Consider the following 25,008-nt stretch of genomic DNA (forward strand, 5'->3'; position numbering starts at 1 on the left):
ATAAAAATTAGACTTATATCCTAGTACAACTTGAGATGGCCACATTTGTGACTTCATAAATGTAATCATATCAACCAACATAGATCATGATGTGTAATCTATTTTATTTAAAAGCCAAGCAATGACCCTTTCATATATTGTTATGGTAATCTTTGCATCATCTTACTTCTTCAAGATTATTTTGGCCAGACATTATTCAAAGAATACAATGGGGAATATTCCTCCATGTACAGAGATGCACATTCTACAATTCAATGATCAAAGCCATGTCCTCATTGTTCAGCACTTTTTGATCATTGCCCAGAAGTTATCAGCCCTTCAGGATGAATAGTAAGGTTGGTTCCTCCTTGAAAATCTTGGATGAATAGTTTGGGTTGTAGGAATTTACACCTCTACTACACAACATCTTTTCCCCTTTGTATAACTAAAAACAAAACATGGCTCCATCAGTCCATAGAATGTGCCTCCAGTCATCTACATTCAAGTCTTGATGGACATCTGTTTGCAAAAATCAACTTTCCTTCTATGGTGGCTATCAGAAACCAATTATTTTTCTTGGCTGCAACTTTCCAGTATTTCAGCCTCTTGCATGGTGGTTTAAAAGTAAGTACTATTCTGTTCACTTATTTCACAGTTATTCATGCCAGGCTCATGACACTTGGTTACTTACAAGTTAAAACTTATGACAGTTACTAAAAGGTGACATACACCAATAAATAAATAAATAAGTAAATAAATAAAAACAAATAAAAATAAAAATAATAATAACAATAATAAGAAGAAGAACAACAAGAACAAGAACAAGAACAAGAATAATAATAATAATAATAATAATAATAATAATAATAATAATAATAATAATAATAAGAAGAAGAAGAAGAAGAAGAAGAAGAAGAAGAAGAAGAAGAAAATGAAATAAACAAATAAAAAAGTAAATCATACTGACTGCCTGACCATGTGAATACTGGTACTGGTACTTATCAACTCCCAGTAAGCCAAGGTCAAGAGCATAGCTGCTATGTTATTGTTTTCTCCCACACATTTGATTTTTCATTTATTTATTTATTTATTTTTGTTATTTATGCAAGCTGACAGGTCTAGTTACCTATTTGAATACATGAAATTGTGCTAACAATAACATGCAAACACATAAATGAAAATGCAATGGCTAAACTCATTATTTTTTCATTAATCAAGAGATGTCTGTTTGGAAGGGAACTGCAAGGCAAACTGGAACTCTGTGCCTGCTTCTGTACTTCCACCTTCCTATGACAAACTCTTTCAAGATGTAGGTTTCAAGACACTTATCCTCAAATTTTTGACTACTGCTTTTGACTCTGTTTGGAGACTGGCACTTCAGTGGGCCTTTTTTTTATATATAGTTTTGTTGTCCTTGGCCACTGCCCCTCCTACATAAAAAAATAAATAAAAAAGAAAAAGAAAAAGAGCAGCATGATTCATGGCAGACAAATACTGAATGGAGTGTGACTTTGACAAAGCATTCATGTGTACTAAGATATAAGGGGAGGTAGAGAACACTGAAACATAGCACCTGACTAGTATATCATGTGCAGCAACCAATACTTAATAAGCCCAAGGTAAGTGGCCAGATTTTTGTGGCAATGTGTGAACTGTACTGTAAAAACAGTGAAAGTTAATTGCCCATAAGTTGTGACACTGCTGTACATGCACTGTTACTAGACTGTTCTGCTATCTTTAAAAGACTTTGAATTATTTTTACCTATGAGGTCATGTTTGATGCAAGTCTTAATATATCACACACAGTGGTAGATTTACATTGGGTCTGATGAGGCTGCAGCCTCTGACTGCAAAGGATTCAGAGACATCCTGATGACTAAAAATTAATCAGTTAAAAAAACTGATGAAATACATATACAAACAGAACCAAACAAAATGGAAGATTCAGAGCACTGTTTAATTAAGGGTAATTATTACAAACAATAATAAAAATCTGATTCCCTACTGAAAGAACCCTCAGGACCTGCAAGACTTGAGGCAGCCTCAGCTGCTAGGTGCTTCTAGTCTGCACCTGGCCACAAATCTTTGAGAAGTTAACCAATCTTTGGTGCTTTATAAGGCACTTCACAATGAAAATATGAAGTGCTTCAATTTTCATATCAGTCACAGAAAAACAGAAGACTGAAATGATAATGGAAGGCTGTGGACACTTTCATATGAATACCTTACCACTGTTAAGATTATTAAGACACTTAAGTTTTAACCTATAATAAAATCTAATTACATATGGTACATATGGTACATAATCAACTGAAATAAGCATACACATGTACAATATGGTATGATTTTGTAAGTTTGAGTATCTAGCCTATGTGTTTCAGCAGAACTGCAAGTATTTTGTGATTTTATTTCCCTATATGTAAGAAGGCTTAATTGAATATAAAATATGTAAGCTAATAAAATTATAGCCATATACATTCAGCAGTAGAAAACATCAATAAACTTGAACTCTTCTTTCTGAACAGAACATACCATGGTTAAAGAAAATTACATCCTTCTTCAGGTGTTCTTACTATCTATCTCCTGGATGACATATTTCAGTTTTGCAGCTGCAGCTTCAATGTCAGCAGTGGAAACATCATGATGGGTGACAAAGCGGACTGCTGTGTTGGTCCAAGGCAACACTTTCACAATTATACTGTCTCCTACTGCAGATTTCTCTCCTTCTTCCACCTGGTGAGTCATTCTCATGTTAGACAGGTTGTACTAATATAAAATATTATAATACTGGTAGATTTCATAATTCCATCTTTATATGATATATCTTAAAATTTCTCATACACAGCATTAATTAACAATACAAATATTGCAGCTACTGAACTATGGTGCCTTATGGTAATACTGATTTTACAGAAATCATTACAAGAGCTTATAAAATGACTTGATAGCTCTTTATAAATATAAATCTGCATGTGTGTGTGTGTGTGTGTGTGTGTGTGTGTGTGTGTGTGTGTCCATTTACAGTTTAATGGAATTCAGCTGCACTCCTGTGGTCCTTTTCCTGTATTTCCTTTATTTCTATCTATCTTTACCTGATGCCTGTTCTTAAAGATTTCCCCAAAGGGATGACCAAGAAAAAGTCAACATGTATCTCTATTGTTACATGCTTTAATTCCCTTACTCTTCTTTCTCCACATACTCAAAAACTTTCCTCCACATACTCAAAAACTTTATCTTCCCATTTTCACTTAAGGTCATCTCCCTATGCTCTCTATCTAGTATTATGTTCACATATTCAGCATTTTTTAATATGGTTCAGCATCCTACATTAAATATCTCCATCTTCCTCTGATATATCAAATCTGTCAAATACACTTTTGTTGCTTTCACTATTCATTCTTCACACACTGCACAGTCAGCACCAAAAAAAAAAGACAAAATTCTCAGTCAGTGTCAGTGTCCACATACCATTCAATTAGTTTGATCATTCCAAGGTCGTCCTTGTTTTGGCAAATAGGACAGTATGATCTATAAAAAGACCTGAATGTTTTGAAGTACAATTAGGATGTGTGACAAGTGCCTCCTGGTGTCTTTGGTGCATGTGTGTGTGTGTGTGTATGTGTGTGTGTGTGTGTGTGTGTGTGTGTGTGTGTGTGTGTGTGTGTGTGTGTGTGTGTGTGTGTGTGTGTGTGTGTGTGTGTCTGTGTGTGTGTGTGTGTGTGTGTGTGTGTGTGTGTGTGTGTGTGTGTGTGTGTGTGAGCAAATGAGTGAGTGAGTGAGTGAGTGAGTGAGCAAGCAAATAAATGAGAGAGAGAGAGAGAGAGAGAGAGAGAGAGAGAGAGAGAGAGAGAGAGAGAGAGAGAGAGAGAGAGAGAGAGAGAGAGAGAGAGAGAGAGAGAGAGAGAGAGAGAGAGAGAGAGAGAGCACAGAAAAATTAAAACTATTCAGAAAGAACATACCACTGACAACCGGTTGCAAAACTCCTCTGGACTCAGGACATCAGGATTCACTTCCACAACAACAATGTTGGTGTGCACCTCTGATGGATGGCAACTAGCAATCTTATTTCCATTTTGGTGTATTGCTGGGAAAAAAAAAATTATATGAATAAATAAATAAAATATCAACAAGAAATTCTTAGCAGAAGGACCATCATATCTTTGAGACACTAAATATTTTTAGACATATTTCAAAAGCCCTGCAACAATAAAAACCATACCTTGTGCTAACATCTGTGCATGGGAATGGTCATGGGCCAGCCGATCCACCATGTGATCCAGGGAGTAGAGAGCAGCAGCAGCTAACATGCCTGCCTGCCTCATACCTCCTCCCAAAACTTTTCGTAAACGCAGTGCTCTATTAATGAAAATAAAATTAATTGCAACTTAACATGTACTCTTCTTGAATCCTATTCCATCATATTTATAGTGTTATCCCTTTCAAATCTGATGAAAGAATATCACGCTACTGACTAGGATTCTTTCTTTATTTACATATTTACTATTTTCTTCCACTCTTAAACCCTGCTTCTGCAATGCATACGGTGCATTAGGTTTTTATTACATGTGACTGGTACTTTGGGGTTAAAATTTCAAAAGAGGGAAAAGAAGAGGCAGAAGAGTGACTGAAAGACGAACGAATCAATGAGGGCTGTATACTTCAATGCAAAATGTGCTTAAAAGATAAAAGGAGGCGGAAGAGTAGATGCTTGACAACTGAATATGGTCTGTTTTTCATTACTCAATGACTATTTGAGAGAAGAAAATAAATTAATGTGATACATGGGAAGTTGTGGTTAATAGTGTTGCTTGGACAGGATTAGATGAAAGAAGTAAAGAAGCAAGTTCTATGTCTGACTGAGTGAAGATATGTGAAACTGATTAGTTACAAGGGCTTTGTGATAGTGTGGGTAATGTTAAGATTAAAATGCCAACATAGCAAAATGTGATGTGTATGGGAGTGGCAGGTGGCAATGGATGGGTGCATGAGCAAGAACAAATTAAAAGGGAAGAAGGGATTAATACAATTTTAAATTTTAAAAATAGAAAACTAGCAGAAGTGTATATAGCTAGGATGTTAAACTATGGAAGAGAATTTGTGATTGAATGGATGCACAGAATATAATGAAATGTCAAGAAAATTATGATGTTTGAATAATCTAAAGAAGTATAGCTCTTCCTGTTCAACAATAGATAGGTATCTGAAATGGACTAAAAGAGATGCTGGAAACAAAGTATGTATGAATACATCAAATGAAAAAAATACAGGAGCAGTATTTATATGAAGACATGGAGACTAGATCACATATATTTATTCCCTGAGCAGAGCGAGGGGGTACTAATTTTGTCACTGCACATCTCTACAACCCACTGCTCCACCTGGCCCCTGGAGGGTACAATGAAGATTGGCTAGGAGCACCTCTTGGTGTCCATCACATATAAAAACTGTGATTTCAGTCTTAGAAATGCCTCATAGTAGGTAACTTCTGATGGTGGATCTTTTTTATTTCATGACATTTCTTCATCAGACCCACTGTTTTGCCGTATTTTGCATATTTTGACTTATCAAGCACACAAAATGTGCAAATTATATGTCATAACTCACTTCAAATACAGGATAACCAGGGTCAGCAGTGACTGCAGAATTAAGATGTATGGTAAAAACTTGACAAAACAAAAAAAAAAATGGTACTATGAGTTGAACTGCAAAAATATAAAAAAGATGTTTATAACATGTTTTACTTATGCTTGCTATTTTCAACAGTTAATCATTGAATGCTGAAATAAATTATTACATTTAGTAGGAAAAGCTCTTGTGAATATGATAGTGTGATCAGAATACACATAAATCTCCACATATTGAAAACATGAGTCATTTGTAGCAACATGCCACTCGCCACAACCATCCCAGCGGCATGACACTTGGCATGGCATGTGCAGGTGGGCTCCATATGACCAGGTCTGCAAAGCATCTTAAAATTATAAATCCCCAGTCACTGAGTGAAGGTCCTTTAAGTTGCTCCGCTACTTAAGGCACCTATTACCTGTCTAGTTGTATACTACAACTAAATAAATACATCTAAGTAAATGCACATATAAAGACACACACATAAACATATTTCCACTATTATGGGTAACACAAAAAACTCAATTCCTCCATCTATCAACTCGACACAACCTTCCAGACAACTATCCTGTCTTCTTCAATGACACTCAACTGTCCCCCTCTTCTACACTGAACATCCTTGGTCTGTCCTTTACTTATAATCTGAACTGGAAACTTCACATCTCATCTCTAGCTAAAACAGCTTCTATGAAGTTAGGCGTTCTGAGACGTCTCTGCCAGTTTTTCTCACTCCCCTAGCTGCTAACTCTGTACAAGGGCCTTATCCGTCCATGTATGGAGTATGCTTCACATGTCTGGGGGGGTTCACTCATACTGCTCTTTTAGACAGGGTGGAATCAAAAGCTTTTCGTCTCCTCAATTCCTCTCCTCTAACTGACTGTCCTCAGCCTCTCTCTCACCACCGCAATGTTGCATCTCTAGCTGTCTTCTACCACTATTTTCATGCTAACTGCTCTTCAGATCTTGCTAATTGCATGCCTCCCCTCCTCCTGCGGCTTCGCTGCACAAGACTTTCTTCTTTCTCTCATCCCTATTCTGTCCACCTCTCTAATGCAAGAGTTAACCAGTACTCTCAATCATTCATCCCTTTCTCTGGTAAACTCTGGAACTCCCTGCCTGCTTCTGTATTTCCACCTTCTTATGACTTGAATTCCTTCAAGAGGGAGGTTTCAAGACACTTATTCATCAATTTCTGACCACTGCTTTGACCCTTTTATGGGACTGGCATTTCAGTGGGCATTTTTTTTTATTGGATTTTTGTTGCCCTTGGCCAGTGTCCTTCCTACATAAAAAAAAAAAAAAAAATCCACTATTATGAGTAAAAGAGAAAAGCTGGATATTTGAGACAAAAATAAAGGTAAACAGATTAATTAATGAAAAAAATAATTAATAAAATAAAATATAATAATAATAATAATAATAATAATAATAATAATAATAATAATAATAATAATAATAATAATAATAAGATATAATGACAAAGTACAGTGTCCCCTATTAAAAAAATTTACTTGGAATAAACTAAGGGAAAACGTGACAGTGTAGGAGTGTATATGAATTAAAACAAAATGTGAAAAGTATAGAAATGAGAAAAGATTATGTGAGTGAACTCAGGCCCTGCATACTATAGTTGACTATATACAACTAAGGAGATGCACATGCACATGCACACACACACATAAGAGATATCAAGAAATATGGTTTCCCAAACAGAAGCATAGAAATATGGAACAACTTAGATGAAACAGTGGTACAAGCAACAAATATTCATGAATTTAAAGTTAAGCTGGATGCTTATAGATATTGAGATAGGACAGCACGAGCATAGCTCTTTTCCTGTAAAACAAAACTAGGTAAATACTCACACACATACACACACACACACACACACACACACACACACACACACAACACACACACACACACACACACACACACACACACACACACAAGTTGGTAAGTAAAATAAAAAAAAGTATGACAAACTATTACTAAAAGAGACAAGCAATCATGAAAGTAGAAGAGGACAACCACACAAGTAGAGGAAAGAAAGATGTTTAAACAACACAACATAAAGAATAGTTTTCCACAGACATACTGAAGTTTGGAGTGGACTAAAAGTGGAAATAGTGTTGGCGACAAGTGTGCACAAACTAGAAGGAAAAATTAGAAATGTGTAGATATGGAGATGGGACCACATGAGTGTAGCTCAGGCCCTGTGAATTATAATTAGGTGAATACAACTAGGTAAATTCACCCACAGACACACACACACACACATTTGTGTTAACATATTATGCTCTTCCTAAGTGCACTCCTTTTTGCCAGCTTTCAAATGCCTCTATCCCATAGGCACAAAATATGTACACTCATATTCATAATACATTATAGTTTTCTTTAATGTATTTAATTTGTTTAAACACAATGCTCAATAATAATTAATTTCAGTCATTAAAAAATCACAAATCATCTCCCTGACATTTCTTGAAAATTATATTCTGATTTTTTTTTTGTTTTTTTTTGTTGTTCCTATCCTGAATAAGCACCAGGAAGTAGAGTACACAAGTACATTGGATTAATCTGGTTTCTAAGGTAGACATAATTTCATAAATATCTTGAATTAAATAAAGGATGTCCTGTGCAAGTTCAAATTTAAACTGCTGACTTACTTGTACATGAAGGGCTCTGGTCCTACAATGACAGAGCCTACTGGAGTTCCAAGGCCCTTACTGAAACAGATAGAGGCAGTATCGCAGGCTTCAAGGATACGGCTGGCACTCTCCCCACTGGCAACTGATGCATTCATAAGCCGTGCACCATCCATGTGTACTGGCAGCCTTAGCAGTTTTGCCACCTCGCCTACCTATCCAGGAAATGAAAAACTGAATGTTTGTTGCATACTAGTCTTTGAGCATTTAGATGATCCAGTCAGTGTCTCTAACCTTAAATATATTTGACAGATAAGAGATACTTCTAGAGAAATACTATATTATATATATATATATATATATATATATATATATATATATATATATATATATATATATATATATATATATATATATATATATATATATATATATATACTCGTATATGCATTGGAACCTCGATTTACAGATTTCATTCGTTCCTGAATGCTGTTTGAAATTCAAAATGTTCGAAAACTGAAACTATTTTCCCCATAGGAATCAATGTAAAATAGATTAATCTGTTCTCAGACACCCCTCCACCATGTCTTAACAAGTAATGACCAAAACTCCCGCTGCTAAGATGGCCGCTCCACAACACCTCCAGCTTAGAATTTTCTTGATCCAGAAATGATGTAGTGAGTGAACTTAGTGACACAGAACTCATCAAAAGATATTGTTTAGACCATGCAGGCATTCTCTTTGTCACCGATCAAGTGAGCAAAGCCTTACGGAGTGACACAGAGAGGAGCAACCTACTCACTGCCAAAACAAAGGTGATCATAACACTTAGACAACTTGTTGCTGGGAAAAGCTAGTGGTAAATGCAATTGTGCTGTAGTGATGGCATTGTGGGTCATGGAGAGAGCCGCAGGAGGCTTGAGGCTCGGGATTACTCCTGAGTGCTGAACCTTGTTTGTTTATGTCAAGGTTCTTCAACAGATCACATTTAACTTATTTTAAAGACTGAATTACTGTCTAACCCTCTGTGTTTCTCCTCCAAATATATAAAAATGAAGGAGATATTTATTGAAACTATAAATTAGTAATAAATAGCAGCTTTTGCTACATCTAGTAGTATATGAAATCAAGTAACTTTGTTCAAAAATTGAATTATGGTATGGCAACAGAAGCAATTGTGAATTAAATCTTTTGTTCAAAAACTAAGTTGTTTGGAAAGGGAGATATTTGTTAACTGAGGTTCTACTGTATATATATATATATATATATATATATATATATATATATATATATATATATATATATATATATATATATATATATATACACACAGCGAAAATTCAATTATCAAATGCTTCCCTCTTCAAACAAATCAATTTTCAAACAAAATCTTGAAGTCATTATTGCTCAGGTTGCAGTACCATAATTCAGTTCTAGAACAAAGTGACAATTTCAGATATTAAAAGACATAGCAAAAGCTCCATTTATTACTAATTTATAGTTTCTACAAATATCTACTTTGTTTTTATATATTTGGAAGAGAGACACAGAGTGTAAGACAGTAATTCAATCTTTGAAATAAGCTAAATGTGATCCTGCTGAAAAAGCCTCAAGGTAAACGAACAGTTTTCGGTGCTCAGGAGTAATTCCAAGCCACCTGTGGCTCTCTTGATGACCCCAATGCCATCATTAATGTACAGCTGCATTTTTCCATTATCTTTTCCTAGCAGCAAGATGTCTAAGTATTATGATCACCTTTATTTTGATGGAGAGTGAGTTGCTCCTCTCTATGTCACTATGTAAGGCTTCCCTCACTAGATTGGTGACAATGAGAATACCTGCATGGTCTAAACAATATCTTCTGGTGAGTTCTTTGTCACTAAGTTCATTCAATACATCCTTTCTGGATAAATAATTTGTGAGCAGGAGATGTTGTGAAGCAGCCATATTGGCTGTGTGAGTGTCTGTCATAAACCACTAAGACAGGGTAGACTGGTGCCTGGGAACAGATAAATTTATTTTATATTGATTCCTATGGAGAAAATAGTATCAGCTTTCAAATATTTCAAATTTTGAATGACATTCAGAAACAAATTAAGTTTGAGAACCAAGGTTCCACTGTATATATATATATATATATATATATATATATATATATATATATATATATATATATATATATATATATATATATATATATATGTAAATTCTTTAAAAAAATCTTGTATTTATGCATGATTTTGCAATGACTACTGATGTTTGTTGTGACAATACACTATCAACCTAAAGCTTACCTCATCAATCCATGAAAGTGGCAAAACCTTACCACCACATTTGTTATGGGTGTTTTCCAAACAGATAAGAGTTGTTCTAGGGCAGTGAACATCTTCATCTCTCAAGCGATGCACAAGCTCTTTGGCATCATAGGTGCCATCATGGGAAGTTGGAATTATATGAGGTTGTATACCACCAAGCTGAGAGGATAAAAGAAGGAAGAAATGATGTAGGAGTACAAATAATTATAATGCATGCTCATTATTGAAAAAAAAAAAAAAAAAAAACATCCACATGATCTGCCTTCTACAACCTCATAAACTATCATGGATAGCTTTTCCTATACATATTTCTACTCATAAAATGCCAGTTTCAAGTCAAACACATGGATATTCTTTGCTAGTATACACTAAATAGTGGGATGCTAAAATATGGATAACTGGATCAAGATCAATGAAACTTAGACCTGTAAAGATGCTTCAGGGACTTGCAGAACTATTTTTTTTAAGAGTTTCTTATCATACAAAATAATACTTTTATTTTCAAATCTATCACATTTTGTGAGTAACAAATTTCTGGACTTGATCTCAAAATAATGAGGAATTAAAGCAAATTATGAAATGTTTAGTGGTATGAAATATGACATGATTGCAAATGCGACAATTAAAGTAAGAGATGTGACAGTAAAAGATGGTAGTGCTGACCTGAGCCATGCCAGCCTGCTCATACAGGAATATATGTGCCAAGTCACCAAGTAGAACCTCTGATCCTCGATGCTCACAGTGTGCCAGTACTGCAATACGCATGGTGACCTACTCACTAATCTCATAATGTGACCTATTCATAAACAAGTATTTTTATCTAACAACAAATAAATATATCAGTAACATGAATGTTATAAATATGAACTGTTAATTCATTTCAAATACATTTCACTCAAAAACTATGTAATATCAATATTTGCAAAACAGATAACTATACTGTGTTGTAACAAATTTCTTACATGAGATGAGGTTGCCCATGGTTCCTGAGGGGACGAAGAGGGCTGCATCTTTGCCAGTAAGGTGCATCATCCTGTTCTCCAGCTCTGAGGAGGCCACATCATACACCTCACAACACTACACAACATGCTTTAAGCAGTATGAGAAGTGTCTGTTAAAAATAGAACTAAAATACAAATAGATAATATATCAATACACTACTGACAATTTATTTAAGAGAAAGTAATAGATTTATTCTGAAAAGTACACATATTCATTCATAAATGCTAATACTGTTTCTGAAACAGGGAAAAGAAATTGTCTTTTATTCTGTGGAAAACTTCAAATATGCAGAGTATGATCACTGAGAGGAAGCACTTGTTTTCCAAGAAATTTATAAATCCTTGATTTTCTTTAAGTTTCACTATCACAGTACCCATAAAAAATATTATCCAAGACAAGAATTTGCACTAAATATGCATGAAGATCAGAGCTCATTAATGAGTTCCTTCTTTCTTATAATAATACAGTACTTAAAACATCAAGAAACTTTAGCACAAGCTCTGAGAACTGTCGTATGCAGCTGATCTGGTAATGATTAGTGATAGTGTTGAAAGTCTAGTAAAGTTCACAAGATAGTAAGAGTAAAGAATCTAGAGGATTCGGGAGAAATGTAAACAAAATAAGCAATAACCAATGAAGACAACAGAAAATGTCAACATATTTAAACACATGCAATACACAAAAAAGGTGCAGACTGAAATTTTATTCTATCCAGTATTGTTATGACTGGGTGAACAAGAGATGCAGTCTGAATAACATAATTGATTTAATTTGCAGTGTGTGCAATTGGGAACAAACAATTCAGCCAATGGTGGAGAGTATTGATAATGGAAATGAATCCATGCAGTGCAATGAGAAATGCTTTTAAAAAGTAAGGTCTGTATGCTGTTCCACTTTGCAGTACCCAACACTGTAGATGTTCTATTCCCTATCTTCTGAAAATATGGAACAGATTGCCTTATGACATTGTGAATGCCACTGATGTCAATTAATAAAATTTTGCAGCAAATAGATTTATTGTCTCAGAAGCAATGATGGGTTTTCAATGAGCTTTTAAATTTTGTTTGATGTTTTTTTTAGATAACTATTTTTATCATATATTTTAATATTTTTCTTGTCAGATACATTTTGGAGTACTATACTTTGCAGTCAAAACATTAACTTAAAATTATTCTGATATCAAGCTTCAATAACCATAATAATAATAATAATAATAATAATAATAATAATAATAATAATAATAATAATAATAACAATAATAGTAATAATAATAATAATAATAATAATAATAATAATAATAATAATAATAATAATAATAACACAATAATAAAAGTACTAATAATCAATCTATAAATCAGGCCTGCAATCACACATGCAGTGACCCAGACAGAGCACCACACACTCATACACAGATCAGTCACACTCAGCCCTGTCAGCCGCTGGTGGAAAGTGATAGTCTCATGTACCACCTTACTACATCTCAAGAGCTTAGGTATAGCACAGCTGGCCACAAATTTCCAGAAGGAGGAGGCAGTAGACTGCTGAAATGATAATTACTCCCAGTGAGGTTTGAAGCTCTGGACCAGGGGGTGCTTTGAACTTATCATTATCCCCAGCTGTGACCTCACTGAACATTTCCCTTTGTGTCTCACAGTGCAAGGGGGCAGTCACAACCTGTGCTCTAAAGACAACTCTCTTCCTTCACAAAAAACTACATGCACCTAATTACACACACCCTTCACTCAAAATTAAAAATTAGGTATGGTGACTCCTGCAACAGTCTTGAAGTCCCCAACTGGGGAGGGAGCCACAAATGTCCCCAAGTCAGACTGCTCTTCTGCTATCAACATTGTCTTGACACCCCTCTCAACTTTTTCTCCATTAACTTCTGCAACATTCACAGCCTTAGATATAATTTTCAATCTGTACAACACCACCTCTCCCCTACTAAACCTCATCTTCTTTTCCTCACCAAGACATGTGTCTGAGGTAAAAGATAGTAGCCCCTTTTCTGTTCCCTCCTACTTTCTCTATCCTCATTTTCAATCCAAAGCTGGATGTTGCATCTATGTGCCCAACAACTTGACATGCTCTCCTGCTCATGCTGTTGAATCTACCGAATTTTCCACCATCTGGCTACAACTACAAAGTAACTCTCAAACTACATTTATCTGTACTGTATACCTATCACCTAACTCCTCTGATCATAAGAAATTCTTTGACTACTTAACTTCCAAAGTGGAGCACATTCTGACCCTCTTCCCTTTTGCAGAGATCTCCATTCTTGGAGACTTCAATGTTCACCACCAGCTTTAACTTTCCTCTCCCCTCACTGACCATCCTTGTGAACTAGCCTTCAACTTTGCTATCCTCCATGACCTAGAGCAATTGGTGCAGCACCCTACTCATATTCCTGACCGTCTTGGATATACACCCAACATTCTTGATCTTTTCCTAACCTCTAATCCTACTGCTTATGCTGCCACCCTATCTTTTCTGTTGGGCTCCTCAGATCACAACCTTATATCTGTATCTTGACCTATTGCTCCAATCCCTCAGGATTCCCAAAAGCAGAGGTGCCTCTGGCATTTTTCCTCTGCTAGTTGGAGGGACCTGAGGAGATATTATTTTGATTTTCCTTGGAATAATTACTGTTTCCTTGTCAGAAACCAGGCCCTGTGTGCTGAGCACATAACAGAGGTGATAGTGTCAGGCATGGAGGTGTACATTCCTCACTCTTTTTCTTGCCCTAAACTTTCCAAACATAAGTTTAACACAGCCTGTTGTTGTGCTATACATTATAGAAAGGTGGCCCACAAAGGGTACTTGAGATTTCCATCACCTGAATCTCATGTGCTTTATATTTCTGCCTAGAATCATGCCAAGTCTGTTCTCTAACTAGCCAAAAACTCCTTCATTAATAGAAAGCATCACAATCTTTCAAGGTCTAACACCCCCTTGAGATTTCTGGCACCTAGTCAAAAACATCTCCAATAACTTTGCTTCTTCATCTTTCCTTCCTTTATTTCAACCTGATGGCACCACTGCCGTCTCATCTATTTCTAAAGCTGAACTCTTTTCTCAAACCTTTGCTAATAACTCTACCTTGGATGATTCAGGGCTGACTACTTCATGCTACCCATTAAGATCCTTTGCAGTGATGTTTCCCATACCCTTGCTGGTATTAACCCTTGGAAGGCTTATGGACCTGATGTGTTCCTCCTATTGTTCTCTGAAACTGTGCCTCTGTGTTTGCACCTTGCCTAGTCAAACTCTTCCAACTCTCTCTATCAACATCTACCTTTCCTTCTTGCTGGAAGTTTCCCTACATTCAACCTGCTCCTAAAAGGGGTGACTGTTCTAATCCCTCAAACTACCATCCTATTGCTTTAATTTCCTGTCTATCTGAAGTTTTTGAATCTATCTTTAACAGGAAGATTCTTAAACATCTATCACTTTACAATCTTCTATCTGATCATCAGTATGGTTTCTGTCAAGGCTGCTCTACTGGTGATCTTCTGGCTTTCCTTATTGAGTTTTGATAATCTTTTAGAGATTTTGGCAAAACTTTTGCTGTTGCCTTAGACACATCAAAAGCTTCTGATAAAGTCTAGCAAAAAGCTTTGATTTCCAAACTACCCTCCTATGGCTTCAATTCTTCTCTGTAAATTCACCTCAAATTTCCTTTCTGACCATTCTATTGCTGCTGTGGTAGACAGTCACTGTTCTCTTAAATTTATTAAAAGTGGTGTTCCTCAGGGGTTCTGTCCTATCACCCACTCTCTTCCTATCATTCATCAATGATTTTCTAAGCCAAACTTCTTGTCCTGTCCACTCCTGTGCTGATGATACCACCCTGCACTTTTCATATCTTTTCATAGACATCCAACCCTTCAGGAAGTAAACAGTTCATGCAGGGAAGCCACAGAACACTTGACTTCTGATCTCTCTAAAATTTCTGACTGGGACAGAGCAAACTTAGTATTGTTCAGTGCCTCAAAAACTCAATTCCTTCATCTATCAGCTTGACACAACCTTCCTGAAAACTATCCTTTAATTACAATCTAAACTGTCCATTAATTATAATCTAAACTGGAGATTTCACATCTCATCTCTAGCTAAAGCATCTTCTATGAAGTTAGGCATTATGAGTCATCTCTGCCAGTTTTTCTCACCCCCCCCCCAGATGATAACTCTATAAAGGGGCCTTATCTATCCATGTATGGAGTATGCTTCACATGTATGGGAGGGTTCCACTTTTAATGCTATTTTAGACAGGGTGGAATCAAAAGCTTTTCATCTCATCAACTCTTCTCCTTTAACTGACTGTCTTCAGCCTCTTTCTCATCACCACAATTTTGCATCTCTTGCTATCTTCTACTGCTATTTTCATGCTAACTACTCTTCTGATCTTGCTAACTCACAGCACAAGACTTCCCTCTTCCTCTCATCCCTATTCTGTCCACCTATCTAGTGCAAGAGTTAACCAGTATTCTCAATCATTCAACCCTTTCTCTGGTAAACTCAGGAACTCTCTGACTACTTCTGTATTTCCACCTTCCTATGACTTGAACTCTTTCAAGAGGTTTGAAGACACTATCCTTCAATTTTTTATGATTCTTTTGACATCTCTTTTGGGACTGGCACCTCAGTAGGATTTTTCCCCTCCTTTTTTCTTTTTTTTCTTGGCCAGTGAGCCCCCCCCCCAAAAAAAAAAAGAGCCTGGCAATATGTCCTGTCCTTTCATAATGAGACTATTCCCTACCCCTCACCAACTCCAATTTTAAGACCGCAGCAGATGCATGGTACTTCCTACGGCAGTGCTCTCTTCACATAGTTAATCCACTCCAGGCATGGCCTTCCTCTTGACCTTTCATCATGGACATCTGACTTCATAATTCCCCTTATTAGTTTTCTGTCATATTCTCTCTACATGTCCAAACTATCTTAGCACATGTTAACACACACTGATCTGGCTATCCAGCCAACTCTGTCAAAACACCAATTCTTCTCATTTCCTTATTTCATGTTTTAGCCCTCCCTGTTACTCCACACATATACCTCAAATGCTTCTTTTTTCCTTAAACCTTTTTACACAGCTGCCTTACTGCAAAAATCTAGTCTACACAATCTCTTCCTTCTCCCATTAGATGGTATTTTCTGTTCCTTCTCTTATCCCCTTTATCAGCTCCCTACTATATACCTTTCCTACATATTCAGCAAACTTATACCATTATAGTTAAAGCATTCCCATCTATCCTCTTTTCCTTTATATAAGGGAACTACACAACAATAAAGCACACATTCAGTATCCTTAACAATCACAGTATGATGTTCTCTCCACCACTTTTCAAGCACATCCATCCAAACCTGCAACTTTCCCTTCCCTTATCTCCCTTGTTTCTCTTATACTTCCTCTTCCTTGATTGGTGCACTTTTCAACCCTTCTAATGCATTAGCTCTATTTCCTTCACCAACTGGAGCAATCACTGCTCTATCCTCCTCCTCTATATTCAACAATCCTTCAAAATATTCCACACATCTTTTGCAGCCTGCATCCTTCACACTCATCACTGTTCCATCACCTGCTTTCACAATCTCTTCATTCCCATGTGTTTCTTTTTCTCTCCACTTTACTTCTTTGCAAGACATTTTCTTGTTCACTTGGAAGTTTTAAGTCAACTTACTACCCCACCTCTCATCTGCCCTCATCTTTGCATCATGCACTACCCTCTTTGCATGGTTCCTTTTCTCTTTGTATTTGTTGTTTGAGTCCTGATCCTTCTTTTGCAGCCAGACTTCATATGTATGCTTCTTTTCCTCTATGTTGCCACAATGACTTCCACACACCACCACTAAGTATCCTTCCTCATACCACCTCCAACCCATCTCATTCTGCATAACTGCACATTTGAGGCACTACCACTCTTTTTCCACATTATCCACTTCCCAGTCTTTCAATACAGCACATCTGAGATACTACCACCCTTTTTCCACATTATCCACTTCCCAGTCTTTCAATACATTCTACTCATTCACAATCTTTCCCTGGTACTCACTGTCTTTTCCCTCTTTTCCAATTCACTCACTTTCAGAACTCATTTTGTCTCATCCCCTCATTACACCTTTACTTATCCACTGCTTATTCTCATCTTCCCTTTGATCGGATAATGGCCAGAGATACCACGCCCAGCTCCTCTCTGCATCCTCACATCCAACAATCATTTTATTATATTCCTTAACACCATCACATTGTCCATCATTATTGCTTTATCCACCACTACTTTATTTACCTGTCTCATTCATGTATACCTATAGATATCCTTGTTCTCAAACACTGTTCCCAATCACCACTTCCTGCTCCAAGCATAATTCTAAGTTTCTTCCCACTTTCATTCTAATTGGCACACCATGTCTAGCAACATCCCAGTCACAATTTCATTTCCAAATCAAGCATTTAAGTCTCCCAAGAGTAAACATCTGCTCTGTCTCCAAAACTCTTTACACATTCATCAACCTTATTCAAAAACTTTTCTCACTCTACCTTATCCCTTTCACTTTCTGAACCATATGCACACATGAAGATCCACAGCTTTTTCAAAAACTTTACCTTTGCCCACATTACTAACAATGAGTTAAATATCAGGACCAAAATGGATCATAGTTCCAAAATAACTTTGAAAGTCAGTATTTTCGAGCACTGAAATACTCCACTAACCTGTCTTCTACACTAAACATTCTTGAGGTGTCATTTCTCTAAAATTTCAACCACAAATTTTGTATTTCACCAGTTAAATCAGTTTCCATAGAATTGGATGTTCCATATCCAATTCCATTGGATGTTCCACATCAGATTTTCCACTTCTTCCAAATGCAGACTTTTATTGGGGTTTTTACTCACTCTTGTATAAGGGACAACCTTCACATGGAGAGATCTCCATCTGTACAGCTGTTTTAAACAGGGCTGAGTCAAAAGCTCTTCATCTCATCAATTCCCCTCCTTTGTAGGAAGCTGTCTTCAAACTCTTATTCTGCTGCAGTGTTGCATTTCTTGTTTTTGTTTTTTTCAGTTATTCTCATGGTAACTATTCTTCTGAACCTGCTAATTCCTCTCCTTTTTGCACAAGACTTTCTACTTATTCTCGTCCTTAATATCCACTTTTCTAATGCAATGGTTAACTAAAACCTTCACCTTCATCACTCTTGAATGCTGTGAATTTTCCAATTTCATCCTATAAGGGAGTAGAAATTAAGTCTGTTCATTGGGTCTGGGGATAATTTCTTTCAACCTCAAACTCTGAAGTTGGATGTCTTTCCTCAAAAAAGTGCTTGCTTGTCACAGTACTACACACTGCTGTTCTTTGTAATGCATTCACCTCATATCAGTTTAATCACTTGAGATTATAATGTAAATTTCATTTCTCAATCATGTACATAATTCATTCTAATAAACTCTGTAAATAATTATTGAATTAAATAATCAAAATCCATTATATGAAAAAGCCTTAAATCTAATGAGGATAACATGAAAACACAAAAAATTCACTCTTTATTTAAATGCCAATAAGATATGCCTATCTAGAGCAAGTATTAATACAACACATTTTCTATTAAATGTGGAATGCCAACACTCCCTTCATGACCGCCTTTCATGCTGTTCTGGGTAATGCACATATTTACTGTCAGCTGAATGTAAAGTGTTTTCTTCAGTGTCTTCAATGGAAAATTCAAGATTAACCAAGGTCTAGGACTCTTATTTCTTCTTTGTAACCAACATATTTATGCATTTTCTATATAGTGCACATTATTGTATATAACAGGTTTGTTTGCTGCAATAATGATAAAACATGTGATGATATTGGTCACATCTTATGATGACATGCACAGAACAGAACACAAGTGCATCAGATTTCAAGCTTCCATGGTACTGTAAATTTTGCCTCCTGGGCACATACACATGTATAACTATTCCCCCTGTGGTAGGATGCCAAATCCACAGCCAAATCAGAGGAGTGCTGCCACTACAATTCCTGTGAATTGCAAAAGGGACAGAGCGAGGAGACTGGAAACCTCCTCACCTGTATTTTTCATTCCTACAGTGATACAAGATGTGGTAGTTTGCTTTGCTTTTTCCCTTTTAAGAGTATACTTGAATGAAAGTATTATTACTGAAGTTCAGCCAAGGTATTCTGGTATTGCATAGAACTTCTGATCATCAACAATAAACTTTGATTTGCCAGGATTAACTATATCAGAATTCACTTTTATTGAACTCAAGTACCTCCTCCATTAACACTGTTAAACACAAGAAATTAACAGATAAAATCAGAGGTAGTCCAGACCACATTCTACAGTGGGTATAGCACCACTTACTGTTCATCTTGCAAGTATTCAAATATGATATTCTGTGTTATGATATGGATTACTGTATATGAGCATCATTTAATGAGGGTATTTGTTGATTTCCAAAGTTTAACATATAAATTCTAGCTCAGGCTGTTGCCCAACTTATATTGTCAAATATCTTCATTTCAGGCAATTTTCTTTTGCAACCACACACACTGCAATGGATATTATATACAAATGTCAATAATACTAGACACAATGTAAAATGTATGTGGCACAAAACATGCAGATGAAGTGGTGCAGAGTGGTGGAATGGATGAAAAGAAGTACATTGAGGTGCTTGACTATATATTTAAAGAATGAAGAGTGAGGTAAAGTAAGCATATATTTGTGAAACTGAGTCCTAGTTGGAGAAGGCCACTTGGAATATGGGCAGATAATTTAAGAGTACATAAAAGAGAGAGAGGTGCTAGTAGTGGGAAAGGACTTCATCAAGTAAGGAAAGTGTTTATATAAAGAAACAAGGAGGCTCTTTTACTGCAGTCATACCCTGTTCAGGACACTGGGAGAGATCAGAGTATAAGAGAATCTCCTATCTGAGATATCAACTATCAAAAAATTAGTATACATAGTAGCAAAATTATTTTTTTCCTATGATTGATGAGTTCATAAACAGTGATCAGAAAGGTCTATCTATACCTGAGACTGTAGGATCCTCTCGATAAACATCATCTCCTAGAAGAGCTTCCATCATGGCTTTCTTCATTCCATCAGTGGGCTTAGTTACTGTGTCAGAGCGCAAATCTACAACATGGTGCTGCAATAAACAGATGTACTTCAAGATCCACAACACTCATTAAGATGACATATTGATTGAAACATACAAAATATCAAATTCAGCTCACTTAATAACAATTAAACAATTACTACTTATGCTAGGTTGCTCAATGACATGATAAAAAATAAATTAGTTACCTTGACCCCCTCCTGAGAGGATGTGAGAGGGGGTGGGGACCACTGGTAGTACATCCTCAAATGGGGTGACTTGCAGCACCACCATCTCATCAGACCTTGGTTAAGTCTAACCATTCTGCCAAAGTAAAATGTGAATGACCTCTGGTAATTTTGCAAAACTAGTCCACCAATTCAAGTACATTTTAAGGTTCATAATTTGTTTCTTCCTAAAAAAATAATGATCCCTAATAAATATATTTTTAAGATTCCAAAGCATTATGTCACCACATTTGAATTCCAAGTTTTGAATTTTAAAAATATTTTGAGACAATGCCCAATACATCTAAGGATCATGCTCTGGGTCTGTTCACAATCTGTTTGATATAGCTATGGAGGCCAAGAGAGAAGAATCACTGTTACACCTAAATCCTTGTGGTTAATAAGTTCTCCATTAATGATGGTATATCTATGAATAAAGCCCACATCATTCCAAGTAATATATCCACAACGAACCCAATACCAATAAATTTTCAGCATATATTGATTTTCAGTTCCCACAAAACAGCAACTTCAGAGATCTTTTCAATCTTTGACAGAATGACAAATCCACAACAAGACTGAGATAAATGACATGATACCTTCAAATATTTTCTGAGGTCATCAAGAAATAATTCAGATATTTATGATGGAATTGGGTAGATGAGTGATTTACACAGATGAAAAAAAAAAAAAATCACTTAATATTTATGTATATAGTGCAAATGAGTGGTTGGGCTGGACCATGCTCAAGTAAAAAGCCCAGTAAATTAAACTAAATTTAATATATCTAAAGTCATGTCAAACTGAATTCTTGTAAAGAAAAAGTTGTGTAAACTGAGTCACCTGTATTTCTTGCATTACTTTCAATACTAGAAGTGATGTAGTAATGAAACACATGATGACACTAGTAGGTAAGTGCATATGTTCTGAATCTACCTGTACAAAACATGGAGTGTAACACAAAGACAGGTGAACTGGATGGGTAGGTCAACTGAATAGAGCCAACACTAGACTGACTAGCTGTGATCGGATCATATCCACTGTGACGACTACAACCAGAACACACACTATTCCCGCTGGCAATTGGATGGCTAAAGCACTGGCACCATAGTATCGATCAGATGGTGGATGAACAGATGCACTGGACTCCAGCTCAACCTGCAAATTCCTTACATGAACAATAAAATTTAGTTATACACTGCAGTCTAAGGCTCCATGAAGCTTAGTCAGCCAGAATAATCAAAATTTATTACTGATACTGCTATTAATTTTTTATGTACATGTTCAAAATGTTCCAAATAATAAGACCCAAGATGTGGGGACAGTTATACTCAAGTGTTGTTTATTGCACAAGCCTAAAGATGTATTTCTAAGTAGAGTTTCAGATCATCACCAGAAAGTTTGGAAATTATTAGCACTAGATGCAGGAAGACAGTTGACATAAATAAGAAATACTAGAGGTCCCAGAACAGAACCTAGGGGAACTTCAGCACTAAACTTTTTGGGGATGCTATTTGCCCCACCAACCAAGACACTCAGAGTTCTACTCACTAAGAGATTAGATATCCACTTTGGCATGGAGCCACCCAACCTAAGTTGCTGGAGCTTATCCAGAAGTATGGTGTGACTGACATTACTAAATGCTCTTGCAAACTCAAATAATATTACATCAACTACCAGTCCACCATCATAAGTACTGTAAATAGGAGTAGGTGGTTTGTAAACTCCAAAGTCCTTTTCTCTTTTTATTAGACATAATAAGTTAGTCCCTGTGTAATAGTCATATACCAGATTTGATCTTATATGTATAACTCTGAATTTATCTTCATTCAATTTTAACAGCAATTTCCTGCACCATTCCAAAAGTTTATTTATATTCTCTTGAAGTAGAACACTATCCTGTGGGAATTATAATTTTACAATAAATCTTTGTATCACCAAAGAATTTGCCATTTGACTGTATCTCCAATCATCACTGATATAAATAGAAAACAAAATTGGGCCAAGAACACTCTGAGGAACACCACTCCAAACTCTCAGCCATGGGGAGTGAACTCAATTTATACTGAGTTGGTTCCCTTTAGAATTAGAAAATTCCTTATCCAACCTTTGATTCTCCCCATTAGATAATCTTACCAATAGTGGCTCCTCATGGAGCAGCTAAATTATGTGATGAATATTCACTGTACAACACATGTGTGGTGGTTTTGTTTTCGGGTCAAGTTTGGTTATGTTACAGTAACGTGATCTGTCTTATGCTGCATCACAAATTCTAAGTCCGTGTTGATAAGGCTTGCTTGGAGGGATACAATGTAATACATGTGTGGCACATGCTCTCTTGTATCTCTTTTGTTCAGCCAATGAGAACTGTCTTTTAATGATGTATTAGAGTGTCATTGAGCTTCATTTACTTCTGAATCAATACACCAATTATTTTTGGCCAATCACTATGGGTATACATAGTAGCCACGGCAATCAGCTGGCTACCCATGAGGGTACTTAGTGTCACAATGGCAGCTGAGTGTAGTGTATGGAGATTTAAATATTGGGATTTTATTGTGCAGTTCCTTAAACAAAATGACTTGGGTGTACATTTCTTAAGATTGAATGTATTTTGCCAAAATCAGTCAACTGCTGAACAATCAGTGGCACCAGTACCTTTTGAGGATGAGAAAGAGGAGGTTGACCATCCATACCCTGGACCTTCCACTTCCTATATATAGTATATGTTTCTGTCCAGTTAGGTTAGGTCTGGTAAGATTAGGTTAAGTTAGTGTCCTTAAAGAGGCACCCAGAGGGGATGAAGCCCCTGCATTTAGGTTAGGTTAGTTAAGTAAGGTTAGGCTAATGTCCTTATGGGGATGTCCAGGGGAGCCTTTGCCCCCTGGTTATGTTATGTTAGATTAGATTAGTTAACGTTGGTTAGGTTAGTTTCCATAAGTGGGGATCCAGGGAAGGTGAAGCCCTCAAGATAGGTTAGGTTAGGTTAAGTAAAGTGAGGTTAGGCTAGAAATTATGCTAGTTTCAAGATATGGCATCTCATCCTTAGACCTTTTCATCAATGTCCAAATTTGGCCTATTTTGGCATCCCCCATCATAAAACCCTGCTTTCCCACCAGGCCCTCATAGCTTGCTTGTCCTGGAGAGGGGTGGCAACAGAATACATAAAGAGCCGCTATTGGTAAGATTTAGCCTCCCATCAACTCCAGCAGCCCCTAATTTAATCACTAGGTGCTCTTAAGGCAGTGTCAAAAGCTCTCTTATAGCTGAAGTAGATAATATCACCATCATCTCCATTCATGGCATTCTCTAAGTTATCAAAATATTCTGGAGTTGAGTTAGGCATGATATTCCTGATCGAAAAGCCATGTTGGTAGTCATTTAGGTGGTTTATTTCCAATGCTTCAATAATATTCTCGGTATCAACCTCTCCAGAATTTTACAAGGTACAGAGATTAGACTGACTGTACGATTGTTAAGTGGATGTTTTATAGCCTTTCTTAAAAACAGGGCATACATTTCCTGTTGCCCAATCCCTTAGCGTTCCCTAGTGGCTCTTGAAGTGAATGATAGTGATCCACCAAGAGATTCAGCATATTTTAAATACTACACATAGGATGAACCCACGAGTTTCCTTCCATGTGAAAACCACTGGCCAACTTAGCTGGAAGAATTACTCCAACTCCTTCCAAATCCTTGCATTGAATACCAAAATCGTACAACTGATGACTTTACTGAAGCTTACAGTAGTTCACTTCTTCAAACCGGATATTTAATAATAGTTCCAAGTTCAACACAGCACCTTAACTATACATGTACGCACTCTAGATCTGCGTGTCACATTGCAGTTTGGCTCTTACCTAACCATTTTGCGGAGTTGTGACACGGCGATAGAGGCAGCCACACACCAACAGGTTGCTGGGCCAGACTTGCCTCAGCCTCCTTACGTCATCATCTAATGTAGTTGCGTATCTACGCTTCTTATCCAAAAACACTACGATAATTATCTGATTTTCCAAGTTCAATATTAGCTGAACAATATCAAAATGGTACACAGATATCCACGTGTTGTTTGTGTTATGAATGATGACGTCACTGTG

General features: G+C 36.5%; 1 protein-coding gene across 2 annotated transcripts in view; it reads right to left on the bottom strand.

Annotated features, from left to right (window-relative positions):
* The window catches only part of LOC135099929 (uncharacterized), a 25,079-nt gene extending 77 nt beyond the window's left edge, over positions 1-25,002 (bottom strand). Inside the window, exons 1-10 of one of the 2 annotated variants that reach the window (XM_064002647.1) lie at positions 24,769-25,002; positions 20,891-21,005; positions 20,615-20,732; positions 11,530-11,613; positions 11,231-11,319; positions 10,547-10,726; positions 8,274-8,467; positions 4,199-4,335; positions 3,939-4,063; positions 1-2,712 (exon numbers count right to left, since the gene is read on the bottom strand). The exon at positions 1-2,712 is cut by the window's left edge and continues 77 nt beyond it. In XM_064002647.1, the coding sequence (XP_063858717.1) occupies positions 2,539-2,712; positions 3,939-4,063; positions 4,199-4,335; positions 8,274-8,467; positions 10,547-10,726; positions 11,231-11,319; positions 11,530-11,613; positions 20,615-20,732; positions 20,891-21,005; positions 24,769-24,776 (1,224 nt within the window). In that variant the 5' untranslated portion in view covers positions 24,777-25,002 and the 3' untranslated portion in view covers positions 1-2,538. The other variant, XM_064002648.1, reaches the window with a different exon arrangement.
* Positions 25,003-25,008: the final 6 nt, after the last annotated feature.

Source organism: Scylla paramamosain, chromosome 4, assembly GCF_035594125.1.
Source record: "Scylla paramamosain isolate STU-SP2022 chromosome 4, ASM3559412v1, whole genome shotgun sequence".
Classification (NCBI taxonomy): domain Eukaryota; kingdom Metazoa; phylum Arthropoda; class Malacostraca; order Decapoda; family Portunidae; genus Scylla; species Scylla paramamosain.